Genomic DNA, 22,861 nt, shown 5'->3' with positions numbered 1-22,861 from the left:
GTAATGAAAATTAATATTCATGATCAAGAACTATTTTTTTTTCAATTTTGGCTTTCATCTATATTTGCACAGTTGTTTCATTGAAACTGCCTTAAAAAGATTGGCGTGAGTTATTGTTGTTTTTCTTTCTTTTAGCTGATGATCGCATTTTTTGATACATTAACATATGTCAGCTTCCTACAGGAACCCTATGGGTCTGCCCACCTGTGATGTCACAGTAAGGAGGGGCTTTTCTTCTGCAGACTCCTCCCTCGGTATCTCCTTCATCACCATGGCAACAGCCTTATCTGCAGCCCTAGAGCCTTTTCCCTACAACAGTGAAACCAACAACGAATGTGTCAGGAGGCGTCTTGAAGTTATTTATGACAAGATAGGCTAATGTTTAAAGAGCAATCCGACATGAGTGAAGAGGTAGGCTGCTGCCAGGGAATCTTGAGGCTTTTGGCTGAGGAGAAAACACACAAAATCTGAAAGATTATTTGTGAACTTGTAGTTAGCTACTTTTTCACCCTCTACAGCGGACCTGTTTAACATAGTATTTTTATATGTATAAGATATTTGAAGGCAATTAACATGATAGGAATATATTTTTATAGTATCAGTTTTAGCATGCTATGACTTCCTGTTGTATTCATTCGTAAATTTTGACTAGGCAGTCCCTAGATATTTTGGTTTAGGGCAGAGATTAGAGCCAGGCTCTGATTTGTTGAGAGGTTTTTTTTGCTGGGTGGTCCTTGAAATCTCATGTTTCAGTGAATTTGGCATAGGGTGTATATAAATGTCATCTTGTAAGTATTCTACAGTGGCTTCACATAGCGGAGGGTTCTGTGAGATGGGCTGACCTGAGGGAGGGAGTACTTTCCCCCTAGTTTTAATGTCTTTGAGACTAAGAAACATCAGTACAATTTTAGAAATGTCTTCCAATTGAAGAATTTTATAAACAGACAAGTTAAACATTTCTGTTGGGGCAGATCCTGTTGGGGCTGTCTCTGGTGTCAGTTTGTCTTTGATAAGGAGAACTGTGAGTCACCAGGGATGTCAGCCTTCTGTATTTTGAGTTGACCAGAGTCTCAAGTTTATGAGACTAAATATGGGGTGCTCATCAGGGAACAAAACAAAGCATTGCTTTCCCAGTCAGTAATCTCAGTATTTTCAAAGCAAAAACGTGGATGTTTCTCTGGTCTCTCGGCACAACCTCCCTGGAGAAAATCATCTTTACACTAAGAAAGAACACATTCCGTATTTTGTGTTGTCAACCTACTTAAGATATAGCTGTCTCACAAGTAGAGAGAGACATGGATGGGTGCTGTGTGTGTGTGTGTGTGTGTGTGTGCATGTGTGTGTGTTGTCGCAGTGTTGTCTGGGAAGGGATTAACCGTAGAACTCATTAGACTCGGTAGTTTCACCTGATGCAACACAAAGGGGCTTAAGTTAGTATTTTAGGTGTTCCTAGGACATCTAGAAAGTAAGTCCCATTTAGGGGTGGACCATCCATTTACACAGGTTCTAACTTCCTAAAATGGAGCCAGTTGCACCTTATATTTATGGAATTAAAGGAAACCTTTTTGTCTAGTTAACAGACTTTAAGATGTGTGAATCTGTTTATAGTTCTGTAGCTTTGTTTTGGCTTAAGGACTGTATTATTAAATGATCATGTGTTCCTTTTAAAGACAGAATAGCAAGTATTAGAGCTCTTATTTCTCAGATGTATTAGAATAATTTTCATATGTGTTCTCAAAAGACTATGTGGCCTCGATCCTTAGACTCACTGACTTCGGAGAGAATAAAGGGAACTGTTTGATTGCAGAGCCAGTTGGGGTAGAGAAGAATTCCATGTCTGCTCTTTAATGAAGCAATGTGACTTTCTTAAGATAAATAATAGCACAATGCTGACTGCTGGGGAAAGATGTGCTGGGGTACGGTTACGCCATTAACATGTCCTCCAGATATTCAAGGAGTTTCAGTGGAACAGTGCATGCTATTAACTTACTATATGTTTATAAGCTATGCTCATTTATATAAAACTGCTTTAAAACATTTATTTCTGCAATGTTTCCTTTCAAGAGCAAAACCATTTGCGAAGAAGTCTTTCCATGCTCTAAGACGTTCTAATATTACAGCAATAAACAAAGTAGCATGCTTATAGTCAAATCCCTACTGGACGTAAAAGAGCAAATCTAGTATTATAAGGTATAACTGAAAAGCAATAACTTAGAGTCTTCTTGCGATGAGAAGGAAGATATCAATTGATAAGCATCTCAAAAAATTTCAGGTGAATTTTGAAAAATAAGTCATTATTTGAAATGCTACCAATCTATAAACTACAAAGAGAGAAGTTTTACATGTGCAACTATAATAGCTAGAATTAGCAACAGACATGCTTTTTTTTTTTTTTTAAACTAAAACAGAAACAAAATCCAAACAAAAATTAGTCCTTTCATGCTGAACTCTAGAACAAAGCAGTGATCGGCTGGAAGGTTGAGTCATAAAAACATGCGGGGCTTTGCATTTCTTGCAGAAAAACCCACCAAAGCCAGGGTCAGGTCACTTTTTTGAAGACAGTGCCATTTTTTCTTCAAGGTTACACCTACTACCTGGAAAGAGTCATGATACTGGGTTAGTTCTCTCTTGCAACTGTTGGCTTTAGAGCCAACACCCCGTGAGCTTTGTTGTTTAACAACGTGGTACAGTCTGTGCCCAGAGCGGAGGTCTGCGGGGACCGTCTTTGTGGCTGCAGAAAGGGTATTTGAGAGCCTACCATGCCCAGGGTATCCACTCACCTATCAAAGACCCCTCCCATCCTATTGTCCCTGTCATCTGATGTCCTCCATTCATGCTGCTGCTATTGCTGACTTTCCCATTTATAGGATGCTGCTACTAAAATTTTCAGTGTGGCTGGTGTGCAATGTAGCAACTCTGTTCAATTTTGCCATCAGTAGCTCTCAGTGCTCACAGAGAAGCTGCCATGGTGTGAAGTTCTTTATAAGGTCAGTTGCTTGACACATTCAAAGAAACCCATACACCCGATAGTTCAATTTTACAAACAGAACTGTGCCAAAAGGTTAACATTGACTTATTATTTCGAACAACACGGAGACGACAAAATGAAAATACAAGTGGAAATACACTCAAGGAAGAAGCAGGTTATGTACTTCACACTACATGAAGCCATCTACTCCTACCTTATGCTGAACAGGAACAGGGAGGAAGTGGGTGAGAAGGTGATTAAATTTATCTCCTTAGGACAGCCTCGTCTATGATTTTAGACACGTCTCTCCTGATCTCACGTGAAAGTCACGTTTGCTCATAACCTTGTTGGATTTCTTAAGATGTTTTTTAACTAGAAAAAAAATTGTACGCAAAAGGGTAACACTGTCCTTGGTGCTTTGCTGGGAGAACTCCATGATGCCTCTCCTCTCTTTACCATTACCTTCTTCAATAAAATGATAGCCCTTTAAACAATTCTTAAGAACAATCTTTTTAACTACCATTAAGAAATTGGGAATACATCACCAAGACACAGGGTTCTGGCAAATGGCATGAACATTTAGTATTTTAAAAAGCTCCGCTTTGATTCACGGCTTTTCTTTTGGTAATATGGAGTGGAAGATACAGAGCAACGCTGGGTGTCATGGGGCCATCCCAGCGATGGGGACCCAACAGAGGTCTTGAGGTGAGGACATGCTTCTCTATTCCCTGCCTCTCAGAGGAGGAGAGGAAGCCACCTGGAGATGATTCCCGAGCCCACCAGTCTGTTAGATACCTGACAAAGCTTTGGGTATTGGATCTTATGACAGCTTGTTTGGGGGGATAGTTCACTTGGACAGTTGAGAGTTAAGATTGCAAATAAGAATGATTTGGCTACAGCTCATCTGCATCTGAAGCATAGGAGGGATGCAGAGCCACTGGTCTCACCTGTGTCCACCCTTCCTAGCACACCATCATATCTAAGGTCTGAAGGCTGCTTTTCTCCCCTCCACTGAAATGACCGTTAGGGTATCAGTCACATTTTAGGCATAAGGCCTACCAATCACTATATATGTAATGCATGCTGCCTTTAAGTTGTCTCAGTGTTCCTACTTCAGACTCAAGTGGTAGGATTATGGGAATCTTTTTCCATTCCAGGAGAATCAGCCATCCACAATCTCACCCAGAAGCACACTTTTAATGAACCGCTTTGGTTTCTTGCTCTTCATGGGCAACTAACTCAAGTATTTTATGCATGCGACCTTTTTAGGTTTAGATCATAACAGCTTTATAAATGTTAGCACCCCTTTGGTTCTTTCTAAAGTTGAGTTCCAGCCTGACATTTTTATGAAGATTTCTTTGACATCCATTTTGGGTACCTGAAACACTTAGCATGCATAACACACACACATTCAATCCATTTGTAATACATCTGTTAGTTACAGACTTTATTATGGCTGCTGTGGAATTTGTAATTTAAAGTATTTATGGCATTTATTGTGTGTATGTGTTCATGTGTGTGTGTGTGAGAGAGGGGGTGGCAGCTTACGATTGTTTGCTCTTTCCTCCCACTGTATTGGTTCTGGGGTTCAAACTCAGGTCATTAGGCTTTTACTGCTTGAGCCATCTTGTTGGCCCATAGAGTTTGTAATTAAAAAAAAATGTTTTAATTATCTTTAATCTTCTTCATTAGAGCTAATAAATAAAGAAATGGAAATTTACCAAGATATGGGGAAAGCAAAATATGACAAAATTAGATACCCTTTAAACCTGGAACTAACACAGACTTAAGATATAACCTTTTAGTTTTGATTCTAAAAGTCAGTACATACAGTTGTCCAAAATGGAGAAACATCAGAAATGGGAAAATACAAATAGTACCTAATACCTTCTTAAAATTTTCCCAAGCACTATATCTTATTTTGACAATATTAGAAATTAAATATTTCTTAGGTTATATGTTTAGCATATTCATGCTCATAATTGTGACTGATTTCATATGCACTCACAAATGCATACACCTGCCATCTTCATAATTGTGAAATGCTACTCAGTCCGTGCTTAACACTAATCCCATTCCTGAGTTCTGCACGGGGGGGGGGTGTCTCAGCGCCTGCCGGAAGCTGGCTATGGCCAAGCTAATCGCTGACGGCTACCCTTTGCTGGCTTGTGCCGAGCAAGATGAACATTCTTTTTCTCAGGAAGGTAAATGCCACAGTAAGTGTCATGATCTCTTCAGACCTCAACAGGAGAAAAGCTTAGAGTGGAGCTTCTCAGTGGCCTTTGAGCCCTAGCCACCCTGCCTGCCATTTTGTGCCCTTTCCCAGACAGATACACCATTGTTCATCTCCAACACAAACCAGGCTTCTGCTTGGGCTGATCTTGCCTACCCCATCCACCTCGTGAGACCTCCCCGCGCCCTGTTTCTGACTCTTTCAAGTTGTGGAAATAGGACTAAATGTGGGCACACTGGTTCTCCTTTCTAATCATCTTGGAGGGAGTTCTGAATTTGCCTTACCCAATGTTTTATACCTTCTAAAAAAGATATTTTTAGTGTGAGTGTGTGTGTGTGTGTGTGTGTGTGTGTGTATGTGTGTATGTGTGTGTGTGTGTGCACAGAAGAGGGAACTGGATCCTCTGGAACTGGAGTAATAGGCAGTTGCCAGATTGCCTAGTACCCCAAATTTCTGAGACATACAGGCAATTTGAACCCTTCCCAAGGTTCATTCTATCATCCTTTATATGGTAGGACGTGCCCAGCTGTCTCTTATCAGTGAAACTGCCTCATGAGAGTGAAGACTGTGTTTATTTCGCTTGAACCAGTTCACATTATCTGGTTCAGGTCTTCTCAGGCACATAGATGTTTAAGTACAAACAGTACATATACCTCTTGGATGTCTATTTTCTAATTATTTAAGATGCTGGTATTACATAACATGGTCAACTTTGGCAGAAGGTGATCAGCAGTTAGCGGGGGAAGTTTTAATTAGATGTTTGAGGAACTTCACGCATGCAAATAAACATTCATTAAAATTAATAAAGTATCTTGGGGTAAAGTTGCCTGAAGTTTGCTCTGAATCATAAACTTTTCTTTTTAATTATCAGGACCCATTTTGCCCATCAATAGCATGCCATTTGTTGCTCTGAAGTCAAACATGGCTCGATTCCCTCCCACCGTGTCCTCAGACATGTCTACCCTCCACAGATGGTCAAGGAGACAGCGGATATTCAGGCCTCCTCCCTTGCCACCAGTTCTGGATTAAAAATGTTTCAGTGTCAGGCTCCTTATGACTAAGGGGCCTGGAAACCACTTGTCACTGCATCTCAAGAGCAAGTCCTTCATTAGGCTGCATGCAACTTGCTTTATTTAGGGTGAAGTGATTTAAAGTAGTTCTTTTCTTCTGGGCTTATTTCTATATTGGCGATGGCATAAATAATGTATTTGATAATTAAACATAGAATACATTTCTGTATGATAAATATCAAACCTGTTATATTTTGCAAGGTCTTTGATTGCTGTGTGAAGTATGCATCCCATAAACATAATCCCAGGGTAGTGCTATTATTGTTTTTGATTTCTTGTCAAATATCATAGATCATTTGCAAATGAGTACACTTTGAGGGGAGTTAGTTTTAAGGAAAAGGATTGCTTTTTTGTGTGGGGTCTTTTATTATCTCCCACATTGTCTGTAACTGGAATGTATTCCAAGATAAACAGAATAAATGTGAATCTCTACAGATAAATATGTAGTTACTAGAAAAAGTTCTTTTGGGTCACTGGGCCTTTTTAACACTAGGGTTGAGATGCATGCTCCGAACTCTAGTACACACTCTAAAGCAAAGAACAAATCAGAAAGAATTTCATCCCCCTGTCAAAGTGGTAGCTTTTAAATGCTGGATATTGCTACCCTGGGGAAAAGATTAATTTGAGGTCCTCCCCATCTCCTTTCTTGAAAGACTGTACACTTAATGTATAGTTATCAAATTACTGAATCAGAATTAGCAAATCTACTTAAATGTTACTTAGTAGAATCACCCAGTATCTGTCTTCGCTCTGGAGGCAAACTATTAGCTAAGGAATTGGAATTCACCTCCTTATGAGTATCTCAGGAAAGTTCTATTTCTAAATTTTGTTCCAAAATTGTGGCTCTGGAGCCCAATTACTTAGTAGCTTTCCTTATGTTCTGGGGAGATACATTATTTTGTTTTTGTCTTTTTCTTCTATACTAGTCACTAGAATACTATAGTTTTGCTGACATAACTTAGGAAAAAGTGAGTTCCAGAAAGCAGATGAAAATCATAAGTGCTCAGGTGAGAAGATCTGTAGCTAAGGTAGTCCAAGTCTTGACTGTCCTAAAACAACCCAAGAAGAAAGCGAGGCTATGGGAGTGCCTGACCTACTATGCTCTCCTAACCAGCATCCAGGGTCACTGGCAATTTGTGTCTTTGCTTTTTGTTTATACCATGAGTGCAGATAAATACCTCCCTAATCTTGTGAGGAGCTGAAGGAAGCACAAAATTAAATTTGGGAGTTACAGCCAGTCCAGCCAGATGTGGCTAAAGGGATGAAGAGCTACAGGTAGGTGCCAGTCAGGGAGAGGATGAGAGGACAGTGAGCCCATTGGCCGCAGTGCAATTAAACCCAAAATAGAGTTCCAACTGCTGCTTTGCCTTTTATAAATATTCTTGCTAAGCCTCCATTTTAGCTTATGGAAGCAAAGACTATATGCTTCAAGAATATGACAAGTCCCATGAAAACATTTCCCACAATGCCCAGCACAGGAGAGGCAGACAATAACTGCTGAACTAGGAACTGTGGAGCCCACGGACTCTGTCAATCTTAAACCATATAATAATATGCTATGGTTGTAGTAACTCAGGAAGTAAATGCTAATAGTTCATTCTAAGCTGTAGCTTCTCTCTGACTATCAGAGTCAAACTGGTTTACTGTGACTTATATATGATGACGTCAGCTTCAATATGTCCAGAGGGGACCTTACCAGATAGTCTGGTAATGCCTGGAATGCGTGGATATTGAATATAAAACCAATTTCCCTTTTTATTTTTTATTTTTTCCAGACAATGTAGTACATATAATGTATACAATAACACACACACACATATATACATATGTGTGTATATATGTGTGTGTGTGTATGTAAACTTGAGAAAGTCTGAAGCTTTTCAGCATCACATTAGGGAGGTTGTCTCAACCAGGAGAACAATTCTACAGTCAGTACTGAGATTATGGCTAAACCTAAGACCCCCATCTGTAGTTTATCTATCTATAAATCATATCTATCTATCTATCTATCTATCTATCTATCTATCTATCTATCTATTGATCATCTATGTATCTCAGAACTTATGTTCTAAAAATGGAAGGGACCTTTCTGTCTTTCCCAACTGTCTATAAGATGCTATGCTATGTGTGACAATATAGCTTCCTGTGTATGTGGATAATGAGACTTTGTGTGGCCTGAGTTGACAGGCATAGAACTTGTAGTTAGAAACTCAGGACTGACCTCAAGGAACAGCAGTTCCCTTTCTTGTTTGACCTTGGGCAGAGAACTTGGGTTCTCTTTAAGTTGTCATGTAAGAATAAAGGGGAAAGCAGCCTCATTGCCTCTGCAGTGTTTTTGTGAGACTCAGATGGAAAATGCATGTGAGGGTGACCTTTGTTATGCACTAATGATGCCTTAAATCAGCTCAACTCCATTAGCCGAGTCAATTATTGTTCATAAGCTTCGAGGAACCCATAGAATCTGAAAGGACTATTTATTACTCTGAAATAATAATCTGATAAAGTGTGCTATAATGATGCAAAAAGTGAATAGATTCTCTCTGACAATAAGAACCCAGAGAACCCCAGTGAGTCTGATGTGGCTCTTGGGGTTGCAGATGTAGACTACATTGCAGATGTAGACTTCGGGTTGTGCTGAACTCACAGGTCATTTCCTGAGCTCTAGCATTGACAGGCACAGTAGCATATGAACAAATCTACCCAATCAAGTGTCCATGACAGCAGTAATGATGGCTTTCAACTTGCAAGTTCTAAGGAAACGTTCCACAAAGACTAAGATTATGAAAACACTTTTAATAGTTACAAAAGGTTTACTAGTTTGACTGTTATACGGGCATCACCTTCATATTTTGCTTTGGATGAGTGCACTCATGTATGTACAATTTTGTGGTGTGTGTGTGTGTGTGTGTGTGAGAGAGAGAGAGAGAGAGAGAGAGAGAGAGAGAGAGAGAGAGAGAGAGAATACATACATGTGGGTGCTAGAGTATGACCTTGGATATCATTCTTCGGGTTCTGTCAACCTTGGTTTTGAGCGAGAGTCCGTTGCTAGTCTGAAGCTCAACAAATAGGCTAAGCCAGGTGATCTGTAGCCTAGGCATATGTCTGTCTCTGCCTCCCCATTGCCGGGCTTACAAGGTTACAATGCCATGCCTAGTTTTTGCAAGGCAGGTTCTGGAGATGAAACTCAGGTCTTTATACTTGCTAGAGCAATATTTTATTACTGGGCCCATTTTCCAGCCATGCATCTTGCATCCAATTCTGACAGACTATCACAGCTGTGCACACCATTTTGTTCCTGGTTGTTCTGCATTACTTCTATTCTCCTTCACATGAAGCATGGCCACATATGTCCTCCATGCTAGAAAGCTGTCCACAGTCTGTGTCCCAGTGTACTACAACGTGCAGAGAGATTTGACAAGGCCTTCAAGATGCTCATGAAGTTCTTTTCAACTAGATACAAGTAAATTTTCTGTGCCAGTTTCTTTATATATACCATATATACATACACACTCATGTCACAACACAGGGATAATTTGAAGGTGACTGATCTCTCCATCTGCCATTTGAGACCTTGAGATCAAACTTAAGTCGTCAGCCTGTGAGCCACCTCACTGGCAAAGCATATCCTATTTTTATCATAGTTTGAAAGGCTTGAAAGGTCTTGTGGAAGCAACAGTCTTAGGCTCACCAGTTAATTTATTCCTATAAACACTGATTATAGAAAGCTCCAAGTAGTTTAATTTCACTGACATTTGTGTATCTAAAAGTTTACATTTGCTCCAGTTTCCTCCTCTTCCAATGAACCACATCATGGCAACTTGGTCTAGCTATTTATAACTCTCTCAAGAACAGTAAAATCAAATCAAAACAAAACAAAACAACAAACAACAAAAGAAGACAAAAAAAAACCAAATAAAAAATCTCAGAAATCAATTTTTTTTTCTAGAAAATCTCCCATCTTGAAGAAAAACAATTCCTGTTGTGTCCCAGAGTCAAGAAGGATTTAGCAGTAAGTCTGAAAACACAGCTGGGGAGAGCCACCGGGAGAGGACAAGTGTGGTGTGGGCACAGCTCTGGGGCTGAAGTCGCTCTATTCTTCCAGGGAAAGAGAGGCTTCTGATGCTGTGTGGATAATGTGGGGAGAGCTGACCTTGAGAAACCCAAGCCTTCCTTTCTCTGGGCTCAGAGAAGCTGAGAGAATGAGAACAGTCCAGCCCCCCCACTGTGCCTGCTATGTAAAGCGGTGCCATTTTGCACTGCACCCAAACCTCAAAGATGCCCTTTTCATTTCTCAGCTTCTGGTGCATTCCCCATACTTGAGGTTTGTCAGGACAGGTCCTCTAGGGCAGGGATTCTCAACCTGTGGACTCTTTCACAGGGGTCGAATATCAGATGTCCTGCATATCAGACATTTACGTCCTGATTCATAACAGTAGAAAAATTACAGTTATGAAGTAGTAAGGTAATAGTTTTGTGGTTGGGAGGGGGGTCATCATAACATGAAGAACTGTGTTAAAGGATCGGAGCATTAGGAAGGCTGAGAAATACTGCTCTAAGGTCTGCTTCCTGGGTTTTCTCTAAGGCTGCTGTAGCAGCTGTAGGTTGAGCTTGTGTGTTTTATCATTAATTAGTTCAATAGTATTTAAAGGTTAAATTCATCATCTGGTCTTATTTTCATTTATAATAAATGTTTTAAATCTTCATTAAACATTATTGTAAAAGAGTTTTTAAAATTTCAGTCAAAAACTTGACTTACAGTGTTGTCAATCTTTCTATATTAAATTCTTCAAGGTTTAGAAACTTCACAATAATTTGTTTTGGTGTTGCCAAACTTACCCTGGAACTTTAAAAATAAATGTATTAAATAGGTTCAGTGCTTAGCATTGTCTTTAAAATGCAAAACTAAAGTCAGTGGTGATTTGAATGAGCAATGTCCCCACAGGCCCATACATTTGGATACTTGGTCCGCAGTTGTGGAATGGTATTAGGGAAAATTATGAGATATTTAGAAAGCGCAACCTTGCAGGAGGAAGTATGTCTCTGTGGGTGGGATTTTAGGGTTCCTGCTCTGGCCACCCTGCTTTTCCCGCTTTCTGTCAGGCCTTCCCATCTTCTCCTCCATTAATGGACTTAGCCACCTGGAATCATAAGCTGAAAAAAAACCCTTTGCTCTTTGAGTTGCTTTTGTTTGGGGTATTTTACTACAGCCACAGAAAAGTAACCAACACAAAGTTGTTTGTATATAGTTTTCATCACTGGGGGGGGGGGACCCTCACTTGAGGCAATTGAATTGAGAATGGAAATGGGTATTTAGAATTTGGAGACAACAATGAAGCAAAAGGTATGTCCCAGTAGACTTAGAAAGGGACAGCTGGGGAAGAACTTGAAACGGTTTGAATAGACTCGTGTATTACATAACCTAGCATCAACTGTGTCTCCTCTGAAGCTGCAGACTCTTGTTAGATGTTTCTAGTTTTGCCCTGTGAAGGCCTAGGCTTTCTTTTTCAGTCAGACATGGAAAAATTGCTGGTGTAACAAGAACCCAGTTTCTTTACCTTTCTTTTCAAGACCCTTTTCCTCTTTCTCTCTGCAGCTCCCCCACCCCCAAGTCTTTCCGTGCTTTCTCCATCTCTCTTCACCTGAGGATCTTTTCCCATTGCTGAATCGTCAGTTCCCAGTTCCACTCTTCCCTTCCCACCTGAGCGCATTGGTATCTTTCCTACCTGCCCTGGTTGGCGCTCAGTCTTCTGTTTAGTGTCACCACAAACACTGAGTGTTTTGAGTCACATAGGTGTTAGATAAAGCTTTGTTCAATGAATGAATGAATGAATGAATGAATGCACAGATAGATAGATGCTATGTTGTTTCACCTGCTTCAGACTTTGTGGGGTTTCTTCTGAATCTAGGCTATGGAATAATAATGATCTCCTTCCCAAATACCTCCAGTCAGAGACCAGGATAGCAATGGCTCCTGGATAAGAGTCTAATGGAGTCTGACCAGTATTGAAGAACAAGCCTCTTAAGCAGCATGACATAATCGTGAGCCCTTTAAATATTTTTAATATTTTCCATAAACCATATGAAAGAAGGGGACTTCCATTTATTTGAGATAAAACAGAGGACAACTATGAAGGAAGGAGTACGGGGCAACACGGAAGAGGAAAGAGGATTGACTAAAGGTGTTCTACACTGTCAACTAGCTGTTGTGTGTGTGGTGATCTAGTCTTCTCTGACCCCCTGCTTCTGCTGGGGACACAATGATCTCCTGTAAGACACAGTCTTTTTACTTTTCTGTTCATGCTGGATAGATAGAGCCACGTACCAGATTCAGATCAACAGGTATGGAAAAGTGAAGCAGCAGAGTGACTGAATTATATGCTGTTAAGGAAAAGCCTGGAAAATTACCTGGTACAGAGTAGGTATTTTGTTGCTCAACGATTTTTTAAGAAGTGACTTAAAAAAAATCAATAGAGGCATCCCCAGACATTGGTCAGAAGTGTCTTGGAGACCCCGATAAAATACAGGCTGTTATTATTGCTCTTGGATGTCTACTAAACTTGATGATAAGACTCTATTTCTGAAAAAAAAAAAACCACACACAAACACACACACACACACACACACACACACACACACACACACACACACACACACACACACGTTGGTCACTGGGCTTTGAGCAATGAAGTTGATACTGACCAGAGAGCTTTCTCCCTGCTAGCTAGCTGTCATAGTACCAGAAAGTGCTAATCAGGCTTCTGGGGGTGAGGGGGAAATGTAATTACCATTTTACAAACAGTCTTATGAAGACATGAAGCCTGTGAGCTACAATAACAATTGGCATAATAGGCTATACCCATTGCAATTGTGGAATGAATGTTACCAAATTCACAACTAATTTCTGGTTGAATTTAAGGCCCACTACACAAGAGGGAATACATGCCTGGTTCTGTTAATCTGGACAAGAATTTAAGGTTGAGGAGCTCGTAAGTCCCGGGGTAGCATGCTATCATTGCTTTGCTAAATTGGCATAGCACCAAACTGCCCTGTACATTCTTATCTGTATCCTTGTATATTAGTATAGCCCTCCAACCTCATCAAAGAAGCAGTTAATGAAGAAACTCACAACTAATCAAAATGCAGAGATTAATTGTTTATGGAGTGTTCAGCCAAAAATAGGACATCTATATCAAACTCTTTCCCTTTAAGGCTCAGGGACCATTGCAGAAAAGGGGAGCAGAAAGACTTTTAAGAGCCACAATGAAAGGGAGAACTTAACTGAAATAGTGTCTTTTGACATAACAAGATCACCACAGTCTTAAACTCACAACAGTTCTGACTGTCTGCAAAAGAGATGCACAAGATCAAGCCAATGTACGTCCCAGCAATCAGTGGGGAGCAGTTTCTGAGCTCCCAACCTCAGCTGAGAAGCACTTAACAATTGATGGCTTCTGGGGATGGGAAATCAGAGGTTTTTCTTTTTCTTTTTCTTTTTTTAAGGGTATGGCCCTGGCCAGTGGAGCATGCTCCAAGTAATGAACCCATATTCATTAGAATATGGGAAGTGCAAACTAGAATTCGTGAGATATTAAATAAAAAATAATATGAAACTGAGAGGGCATGGGTAGGTGGGAGCAGATCTTGAATGAGTGGGGTAAATGTGATTACATTGTGCATATGGGTGAAATTCTCAAATAATTAATGAAAAATTAAATATTGAAAAATGGAGTAAGAAATATATTTATTCTCTATATAATATCTATCTATCTGTCTGTCTGTTTATCTATCTATCTATCTATCTATCTATCTATCTATCTATCTATCTAGATATTATATGGAGAGAGCGAGAGAATGAGAATAACCCACAAAACCCTTAATGGGGCTGAAGCAGGAGCTCAGAGCCTGAGAGCTCAGAGTGTTCGGTATCTCTGTGGAGTGAAGCTAGGAGGGGAGAGGAATCTCACAGTGCCTGGGAGCTTGCAGTCAATCTTATATTGATCCAAAGTTTGAGGTGACCCAGCTGGCAGAGAGGTTAAATAAAACTACTGAGAAGAGACTATAACTTTAATAATAATAAAAAAAGTACCTCAAGGAAGGACTCCTGTATTCAAGTTCACTGGGATTGAGACCCACACAAATTAACTCAGTAGAGAGACATGAGCAAGAAGCTCCCAATTTTGGAAGATTATTGGAAACGCTGAAAGTTGCAGAGATGCTTTATGTGAGAATACAGTGGTTTTGTATTCTGCCTGGGGGAAGGTAGAGAGCAGTTCCTGATCCTCTCAGTTAAACAAATTTCCTTAACAATATCTGTATGAAGGGAACCTAGGGCACTGCAGATGAAGCTGCCCCAGAAGCTGCCTGTTATTAGGTTCTGTCTGTCACATGGAGCCTCCAAGAGAAAAACACTCCCTTATTTGATGTGGAACAGCTTCTTCAGACTTATTTGAAGAGAGCCTTAGTTAAGAAGAAGAGATGAGCAATGGAGTATCTGCATAGTTAACACAATACTGAAATGCCTTGTTTGCTCTTTTAGTCTTCATTTCACCCTTCCTTTTGGAAAGACCAAAGACACCACCATTGTGTGTGTGTGTGTGTGTGTGTGTGTGTGTGTGTGTGTAGGTGCATATGTGTGCGTGAGCAAGTAGAGACTGTAGGACAACTTCAGCTGTCATTTCTCAGGCCCTAATTATCTTGATTTTTGAGATTGTTTCTCTTGTTGGCCTGACACTCATCATGTAGGCCATGTTGGCTGTCTAGCAAGCTTCAGGAACCACCCTGTCTCTACTCCATTGCTGAGATTGTATGCATACAGCATTACTCCAAGCAAATTTTAAAACAGATTCTGTGGAGTCCTTCATGCTTGCAAGGAAAATGCTTTACTGACAATGCCCTCTCCCCAAGTACAGTGCCAACCACACTGATGCTTTAAAATGTGTATAGGTGTTTTACCTACATGTATGTCTATGTATGTGTACTCAAGGGCCAGAAGACTCTCGTAAATCCCCTGGAACTGGAGTTAGAGATAGTCGTGAGCCATTTCCATCTGAGTGGTGGAAATTGAACCTGGCTCTTTTGGAAGGACCATTGAATCACCTCTCCAACACCCTCGTGTGATTTTTAAATGACATAATTACAATGTCTACTATCTATGCATACACATGTACTTACATGTGCTCTGGCAAAGGTTGTTTCCACTGCATACATGGCTGCTTACATAGTGGAGTGAAAACGCTCGAGAGCTTTAAGCTATGGACCTGGAAGCTCATCCTCCATACAATGACTTGGCTTCATTCTATACTTCAGTGCTTTCACATGCACACATCCTGTGCAGATTGCTTTTCTTGTATAAACCAGTAGAAGAGATAAGGCAAAGTGGGCAAGGAAACAGAACACTGTGCAACCTGCCATGTGGGAGAGCGAACAGAATCCTATGACCCTTCAGCAATACACTGGCCGTCTAGGAGTAAAGGAGCAGGGCTGGGATTTGGGTCTTGGCTTAACTCTGAAGTTGAGTAATGCCCCCCAGCTACAGCACGCTGCCTCTTTCTGCAAGCTTGAAAGCTATCATGAACTAGCGACAAACAGTCATTAGTAAGGCTTGTAAGAACCTTCTGCAGGCAGAATAGCTCCTCGAGTCCCATTTCAGCAAGCATTACAGGGATCTCTCACAGGCACCCTTGAGTCACACTCTATAGGACTTGGGCTCCAGGCTTCATGGAAGATTTCATTTGCCAGTCCAGCATCTACATGAATGTGTGCTTCTTCTGAGTAACCCATCTGCAGATACAAATGACTGCTTCTGGGTAGGCAGTGGGTCTGCCTTAAGAAAGGACTCATGATTAGGACATGTGCATACTGTGTTTCTGTAATGAATGCATTTTTCTTAATTTCAAAGTAAAAAAAAAAAACCTAAAAATTAAATGACTTCCTTAAAACAGTTCAATTCTAGAAATGCTTGCTTTTCTTAGCTCCCTTGAGATTCACTTGACAAAATGCTCGTCAGAAAGAACAAGGAGGTCCCACCCTTAGTTCCCTACTTTAGAACTTACTACCCAGAGGAGTACCAGAATGGACAAGAGGACTCGAAAGTTGTGGTCCAGGCAGAATCTCCATGGTGTATGTCTGTGGGAACCTTAATGATGTGTGTCTTTAGAGCCTGTCTGTGTGTACTTTGCTGGTGTCTGTAATCTCTCCCTTTCCCATCAGATAGCTTCTTTGCCAATCTTTCCATTGTTAGAGGAAAGCTCACAAGCTTCCTTGATCTCATTTTTCAACGTCTTATTCATTTGGTCCCAATGATCCTTTAACAATATCAAAGGCTTACTCTACGAGAAGGTATCCATATGGGACACTACTGGAGTAACAGGGAACCAGAGACTAGATCACCTATAGACCAAATACGGATGGTCTAAAATCCATAAAATCAATGAAATGATTCCTAATGATATTCTGCTATGCTCGTAGACCAGTGACTTATCCAGTCATTATTAGCGAGGCTTTCTCAAGCAGCAGATGGGAATAGAGGTGGAGGCCCACAGCCAGAAATTACATAGATAGGGTGTGTGAATCTCTCTCTCTCTCTCTCTCTCTCTCTCTCTCTCTCTCTCTCTCTCTCTCTCTCTGTGTGTGTGTGTGTGCATGTTTTGTTTTCTGATGTAAGTTTAAATCAGACTCATTCAAACAAAGTAGCCCACGTTGGCTTTATACTTGCTATATAGCCAAGGATGGCCTTGAACTCATAACCCTCTTTTCCCTACCTCTTGGTATGTATAGTGCTGGGAGCAGACCCTAGCAAACATTAGCTGTGTTGGAGTTCTTGCCTCTTAGCTAGCAAGAGGCTTCAACAGACTCCAGGGTGAGGGATTTTCCATGTCCCAGTCAGATTTTCTCTCTTTCTCCTCTGCTTCTCATCTATCTATATTTCCTCAGCATCGGGGTTATAGATACACACTTTTGTGACCTGCTCTTCACATGGTGCTAGGACTCAGACTCAGGGCCACATGCTTATGTGGTAAGCATTTTTCCCACTATACATCTTCGCAGCCTCCTAGGCCTTTTGAAAAATTCTTTCTACACCGTCCAGTGGCTTCACACCAGAGTGTAGTGCACAAAGCATCACCCACCAATCTAATGCAGGTTTTGGATGCTCCCAGACTGAAGGTCTTCCTGAAGTAAGCAGCCTTCACAGCTGGTTCATTTTAGCTAAATACCAAGTGTAACGGCTCAACTATCTGCCTAGAGTTCATGTGGGGTTTAAACGTATCTTTCCCTTTCATCTTTATCACTATTATGCCAATACTTTGTATCCTACCAAGTATTACCATCACTCCATTAATACCCTCATGACGTACAGGGGTAGGGATGGAGGCTGCAGTATCAAAGGGAGCTCACATGGAGCACGACAATGGAATGTAGGCTCTGGAGTTCTTGAGATAGCCTGGAGCCATCTGTGGTCTCTAGACAGACATCCACACTCAAATTCCGACCCTGCCCCTTCTGTTCCAACTCCTACACCTTTGGCAAGAAATACCTACACAGCTGGATTAGATTCACAGGATGTTTTTATTTTTTGCCTCATTAAAGTCTAGTTTCCTTCCAGCAGTCTGTGTTCTCTTCATAGATTAGCCCAGCAATCATTTCAAAAGGAAGAAAGCATTTTAGAGAGTGTTTTAGGTAAAGGCTGGGAGAGGGAACTGGAATCAAGTTGTTTCAGCAGTACACAGCAAACACCCACGTAAGTATCTCTCCTCCATACCCCAGCGTGTTCATTCTTTATGACTCCCCCTCTGAAACTCCTGAAACAGATTTGCAAACAGTGGTTGGGTTTGTGACCTGTAACATTTCGGATTACAGAGCGCTAAGTAACCAGTCAGTAAACACTGTCAGACACTGCACCAGGTCAGGGAGCAAACAAGGCACACAGATGTGATCCTCAAGGAACTTGAATTTTGGAAGGGATGAGAAACATTCCATAAATATTTCCAAGTATGACATAATGTCATGCAGGAAGCAATCAAGTCTAGCTGTGATACGAGTTTGTGCCTTCCCACCCTTCCAACGACAATAGGTAATGTATGGTGTCTTGCACTTTGCTTTTTACTCTTAAATATAACCTCATGCTTCTCCTATATTTGTACAGAATGTCTTAATTTTGCTTTCTTTCTCCACTGCTCAGCTGCCAGGCCATGCCTTCAGTTGTCTCCTGTCTAGGATGCTGCTGCTGCTGATTATGTTTTATTTTTTGTCCGTTGATCACTGCTATAATAAACAAGCTATTGCAAAGAAGAATTATTTTCCAAGAGGCAGATTCAGCTCACTATTTTTAAACTTAGGGAAATAATCTTGATTTTTAGTAAAGCAAGCAAACAAACAAAGAAAGAAACAAACTCTATAAAACCCAACCTCCAAACAAGAATGGTTGATTACGGTGTTAACATGTCAACATTTCAATTACTCAGTGATTCTAATACTGTGGATAAATCTCTCATAACTCATGTAATGAATTATAAAATGTAGATATGAAATGCTATTAAAGAAAGTGTCACCAGTGGGATGCTTTTGAGGGATTATGCTGAAGGTTGTTTTCTCTCTTGGTCCATTATTTTATACTTCAACTAAAGACATTAGTTAGAAAAAGGGAGGAAGGAAGGAAGGAAGGAAGGAAGGAAGGAAGGAAGGAAGGAAGGAAGGAAGGAAGGAAAGGGAGGGAGGGAGGGAAGGAGGGAGGAAGGAAGGAATAAAGTGTGGCCACATCTTTTTTCCTGCCATCTTTCTGTCACAGCATGTGGCTCAGGAGCACCTGATTTCTTGAGTTTTTCTTTCTGTCCATCTGCAGGTGTCCATCATCTGCAGGTGTTCATTTGTTCCTAGGCTGCTTCAGTATCCTCTTAGGTAACAATTTTATCTCCTTTGGTAGTAATTCAGTAAAGTCAAACTAGAAGTACTTAGAGGAGCCTGAGCTTTCATGCACTTACATATTCCCATGTTTCCAAAGCCTACTTTATTGGATACTCAATAATATTTGCTTAATTAAATTAAAGGTATAAGAAGAGGAGCCATTCACAAAGATTTCAGACTGTGCTAGCAGCACTTACACCGTTTTCTTTGTTTGTGTTGTGTGTTGTATGTTGTATGCACATGGATGACCATGTAGAGGCCAGGGCAGGATCTGGGTGACTTCCTCCATCACCCTGTGCCTTACTGCCTTGAGATAGGGTATCTCACTGAACTGGCTCACTGATTTGTCTAGGATGGGTACCCATATCCAATTCCTGGCTCTTGTTTCTGACTCTCAATGCTGGGAGTACACCCATATGCAGGCATGATTGGCTTTTGATATTATTGGCATTCAAACACGTCTTCTTCATGCTTACACAAGTGCCCTTACACACTAAGCCATCTCTCTAGCCCCACCACTCCCTTTCTGACCATCTATCTCAAACTCCTTCGTCTAGGAAGGGGAAGGTCTATCTATAAATGCTGTGGGTAGTGAGTGGCTGAGACCAGGGCCCACAGTGACACACGACACACACTGGGAATCTTGAGCCTTGAACAATAAGGGGCTGCTTTTCAAAAATGTTAAGATCAATAGGACAAGAGAAAGACCTGGCATTTAAACGGCTGCATCTGAGTCACAGAATCAATTCTCCAGCAGGCTCTAGATAGAATTTAAAGCACATTTCTTCATTCTCAAATATCCTGTGGTAGTTCTAAAACTCAGCGATTCTCCAAAGAGTCCACCTATCCCCTTAAATATAACAGAAACAGACTGAAGGCAAAGGGCTAAAGCAGCTTATACTCTTCCCATCTTATCATGTGGAGAAAACAGCCACACCAGAGCACAAGAGCCAGTTTGCATCTAAGGTAGTTAGAAGCAAACTCACTTGGTTAAGATAACCCAGCCGATGCCAAGCCTCTTGGTTCTGTTCCTTCCACTGACTTGCCCTAATCTTACAAGTGAGCTCAGCCAGCAGTTGTCCATGCCATTAGTGTGTCCAAACAAGGCGCCAACTGTGAGGACAGTCTTCTTGTCTATGTCTGTTACATTCTCATGCAAGAGGGAAGCAGACTACACACCAACAGGGCTCAAGCCATGATGGCTGTAACCCACTTATCCCAGTAAGCCTCCATAATCTTTTAATGGAGAAGGGTAATGTCAAGGATTACTTGAAACAAGGGATAATCCTAAATGACATGATTAGAAACCATGATTTTTTTTTTTTTTTTTTTTTGAGTAGCTCAGCTTTCCAAATCTTAAAATCAGGTTGCTTTTCTTGTTGGCAGCAGGGGGCAGCAGATGAAAGTCAGTTCTGGGCCAATTTCAAGGATGGACCATTCTAGATGGAAAACTCCTTAAGGTAAAATTTGAAAAAGCTAAGAATTGATTCTGGCTCATCCGGCTGGATCAGCGCCGGGGTAGCGGGAGCGCAGGGTTGCCTGACACCCGCCAGCTACCCACGACCCCCGCCGCAGGATTTTGGGACTGCTGGTGAGTGGAACACAGCTTCTGCTCCAATCCAATTGCGCGGGACCTGAGACTGCATTAGTTAGGGAAGCAGAAACCGGCCTGAGTAGGGCCACAGGCCTCACCCGGCCGGATCAGCGCCAGGGTAGCGGGAGCGCAGGGTTGCCTGACACCCGCCAGCTACCCACGACCCCCGCCGCAGGATTTTGGGACTGCTGGTGAGTGGAACACAGCTTCTGCTCCAGTCCAATCACGCGGGACCTGAGACTGCTCTGGTTGGGGAGAGAGAAATCCGGCCCACACAGGGCCACAACCCTCTTCCGGTCAGAAAAGCACCTGAGCAGCTGGGGCGCAGGGTCTGCTGACACTCGCCAACTGCCCACAACACCCGCCACAGGATCTTAAGACTTCTGGTGAGGGGAGCACAGCTTCTGCTCCAATCCAATTGCGCGGGACCTGAGACTGCATTAGTTAGGGAAGCAGAAACCAGCCTGAGTAGGGCCACAGGCCTCACCCGGCCGGATCAGCGCCAGGGTAGCGGGAGCGCAGGGTTGCCTGACACCCGCCAGCTACCCACGACCCCCGCCGCAGGATTTTGGGACTGCTGGTGAGTGGAACACAGCTTCTGCTCCAATCTTTAAATAGTGACAACGATAACAACTAACCCCAGAGACTACCAGATGGCGAAAGGTAAACGTAATAATCTTACTAACAGAAACCAAGACCACTCACCATCATCAGAACCCAGCACCCCCACTTCACCCAGTCCAGGGCACCCCAACACACCGGAAAAGCTAGACATGGATTTAAAAGCATATCTCCTGATGATGATAGAGGACTTCAAGAAGGACGTTAATAACACACTTAAAGAAATGCAGGAGAACACTGCTAAAAAGGAAGAAGACAATAAAGAGGAAGCACAAAAATCCCTTAAAGAATTGCAGGAGAACACTGCTAAAGAGTTACAAATCCTTAAAGAAAAACATGATAACATAATCAAACAGGTAGAAGTCCTTACAGAAAAACAGGAAAACACATCCAAACAGATGATGGAAATGAACAAAACCATACTAGACCTAAAAAGGGAAGTAGACACAATAAAGAAAACCCAAAATGAGGCAACACTGGAGATAGAAACCCTAGGAAAGAAATCTGGAACCATAGATGCAAGCATCAGCAACAGAATACAAGAGATGGAAGAGAGAATCTCAGGTGCAGAAGATTCCATAGAGAACATCGGCACAACAATCAAGGAAAATGGAAAATGCAAAAAGATCCTAACTCAAAACATCCAAGAAATACAGGACATAATGAGAAGACCAAACCTACGGATAATAGGAGTGGATGAGAATGAAGATTTTCAACTCAAAGGACCAGCAAACATCTTCAACAAAATTATAGAAGAAAACTTCCCAAATCTAAAGAAAGAGATGCCCATGAACATACAAGAAGCCTACAGAACTCCAAATAGACTGGATCAGAAAAGAAATACCTCCCGACACATAATAATCAGAGCAACAAATGCTCTAAATAAAGATAGAATACTAAAAGCAGTAAGAGAAAAAGGCCAAGTAACATATAAAGGCAAGCCTATCAGAATTACACCAGATTTTTCACCAGAGACTATGAAAGCCAGAAGATCCTGGACAGATGTTATACAGACACTAAAAGAACACAAATTCCAGCCCAGGCTACTATACCCAGCCAAACTCTCAATTAACATAGATGGAGAAACCAAAGTATTCCACGACAAAACCAAATTCACACATTATCTCTCCACGAATCCAGCCCTTCAAAGGATAATAACAGAAAAAAACCAATACAAGGACAGGAACCACGCCCTAGAAACAACAAGAAGGTAATCCCTCAACAAACCTAAAAGAAGACAGCCACAAGAACAAAATGCCAACTTTAACATCAAAAATAACAGGAAACACCAATTTCTTTTCCTTAATATCTCTTAATATCAATGGACTCAACTCCCCGATAAAAAGACATAGACTAACAAACTGGCTACACAAACAAGACCCAACATTTTGCTGCTTACAGGAAACTCATCTCAGAGAAAAGGATAGACACTACCTCAGAATGAAAGGCTGGAAAACAATTCTCCAAGCAAATGG

General features: G+C 41.3%; 1 protein-coding gene across 12 annotated transcripts in view; it reads right to left on the bottom strand.

The window, feature by feature from the left end:
- Nucleotides 1-22,861, bottom strand: part of Pex5l (peroxisomal biogenesis factor 5 like) — a 198,765-nt gene that overhangs the window by 74,194 nt on the left and 101,710 nt on the right. For 5 of the 12 annotated variants that reach the window (XM_029475056.2, XM_085835966.1, XM_029475052.2 and 2 more), the window contains 2 exons: nt 2,529-2,594; nt 205-309 (listed from right to left, as the gene is read on the bottom strand). The exons of 3 other annotated variants lie outside the window; for them this stretch is intronic. In XM_029475056.2, coding sequence (XP_029330916.1) covers nt 205-309; nt 2,529-2,594 — 171 coding nt within the window. The remainder of the gene's footprint in view (nt 1-204; nt 310-2,528; nt 2,595-22,861) is intronic. 4 more of the 12 variants (XM_029475058.2, XM_029475061.2, XM_085835965.1 and 1 more) reach the window with 1 other exon arrangement.

This window comes from Mus caroli, unplaced genomic scaffold (genome assembly GCF_978045245.1).
Source record: "Mus caroli unplaced genomic scaffold, Mus_caroli_1 scaffold_3, whole genome shotgun sequence".
Classification (NCBI taxonomy): domain Eukaryota; kingdom Metazoa; phylum Chordata; class Mammalia; order Rodentia; family Muridae; genus Mus; species Mus caroli.
This window is presented reverse-complemented; position numbering and strand designations above follow the sequence as displayed.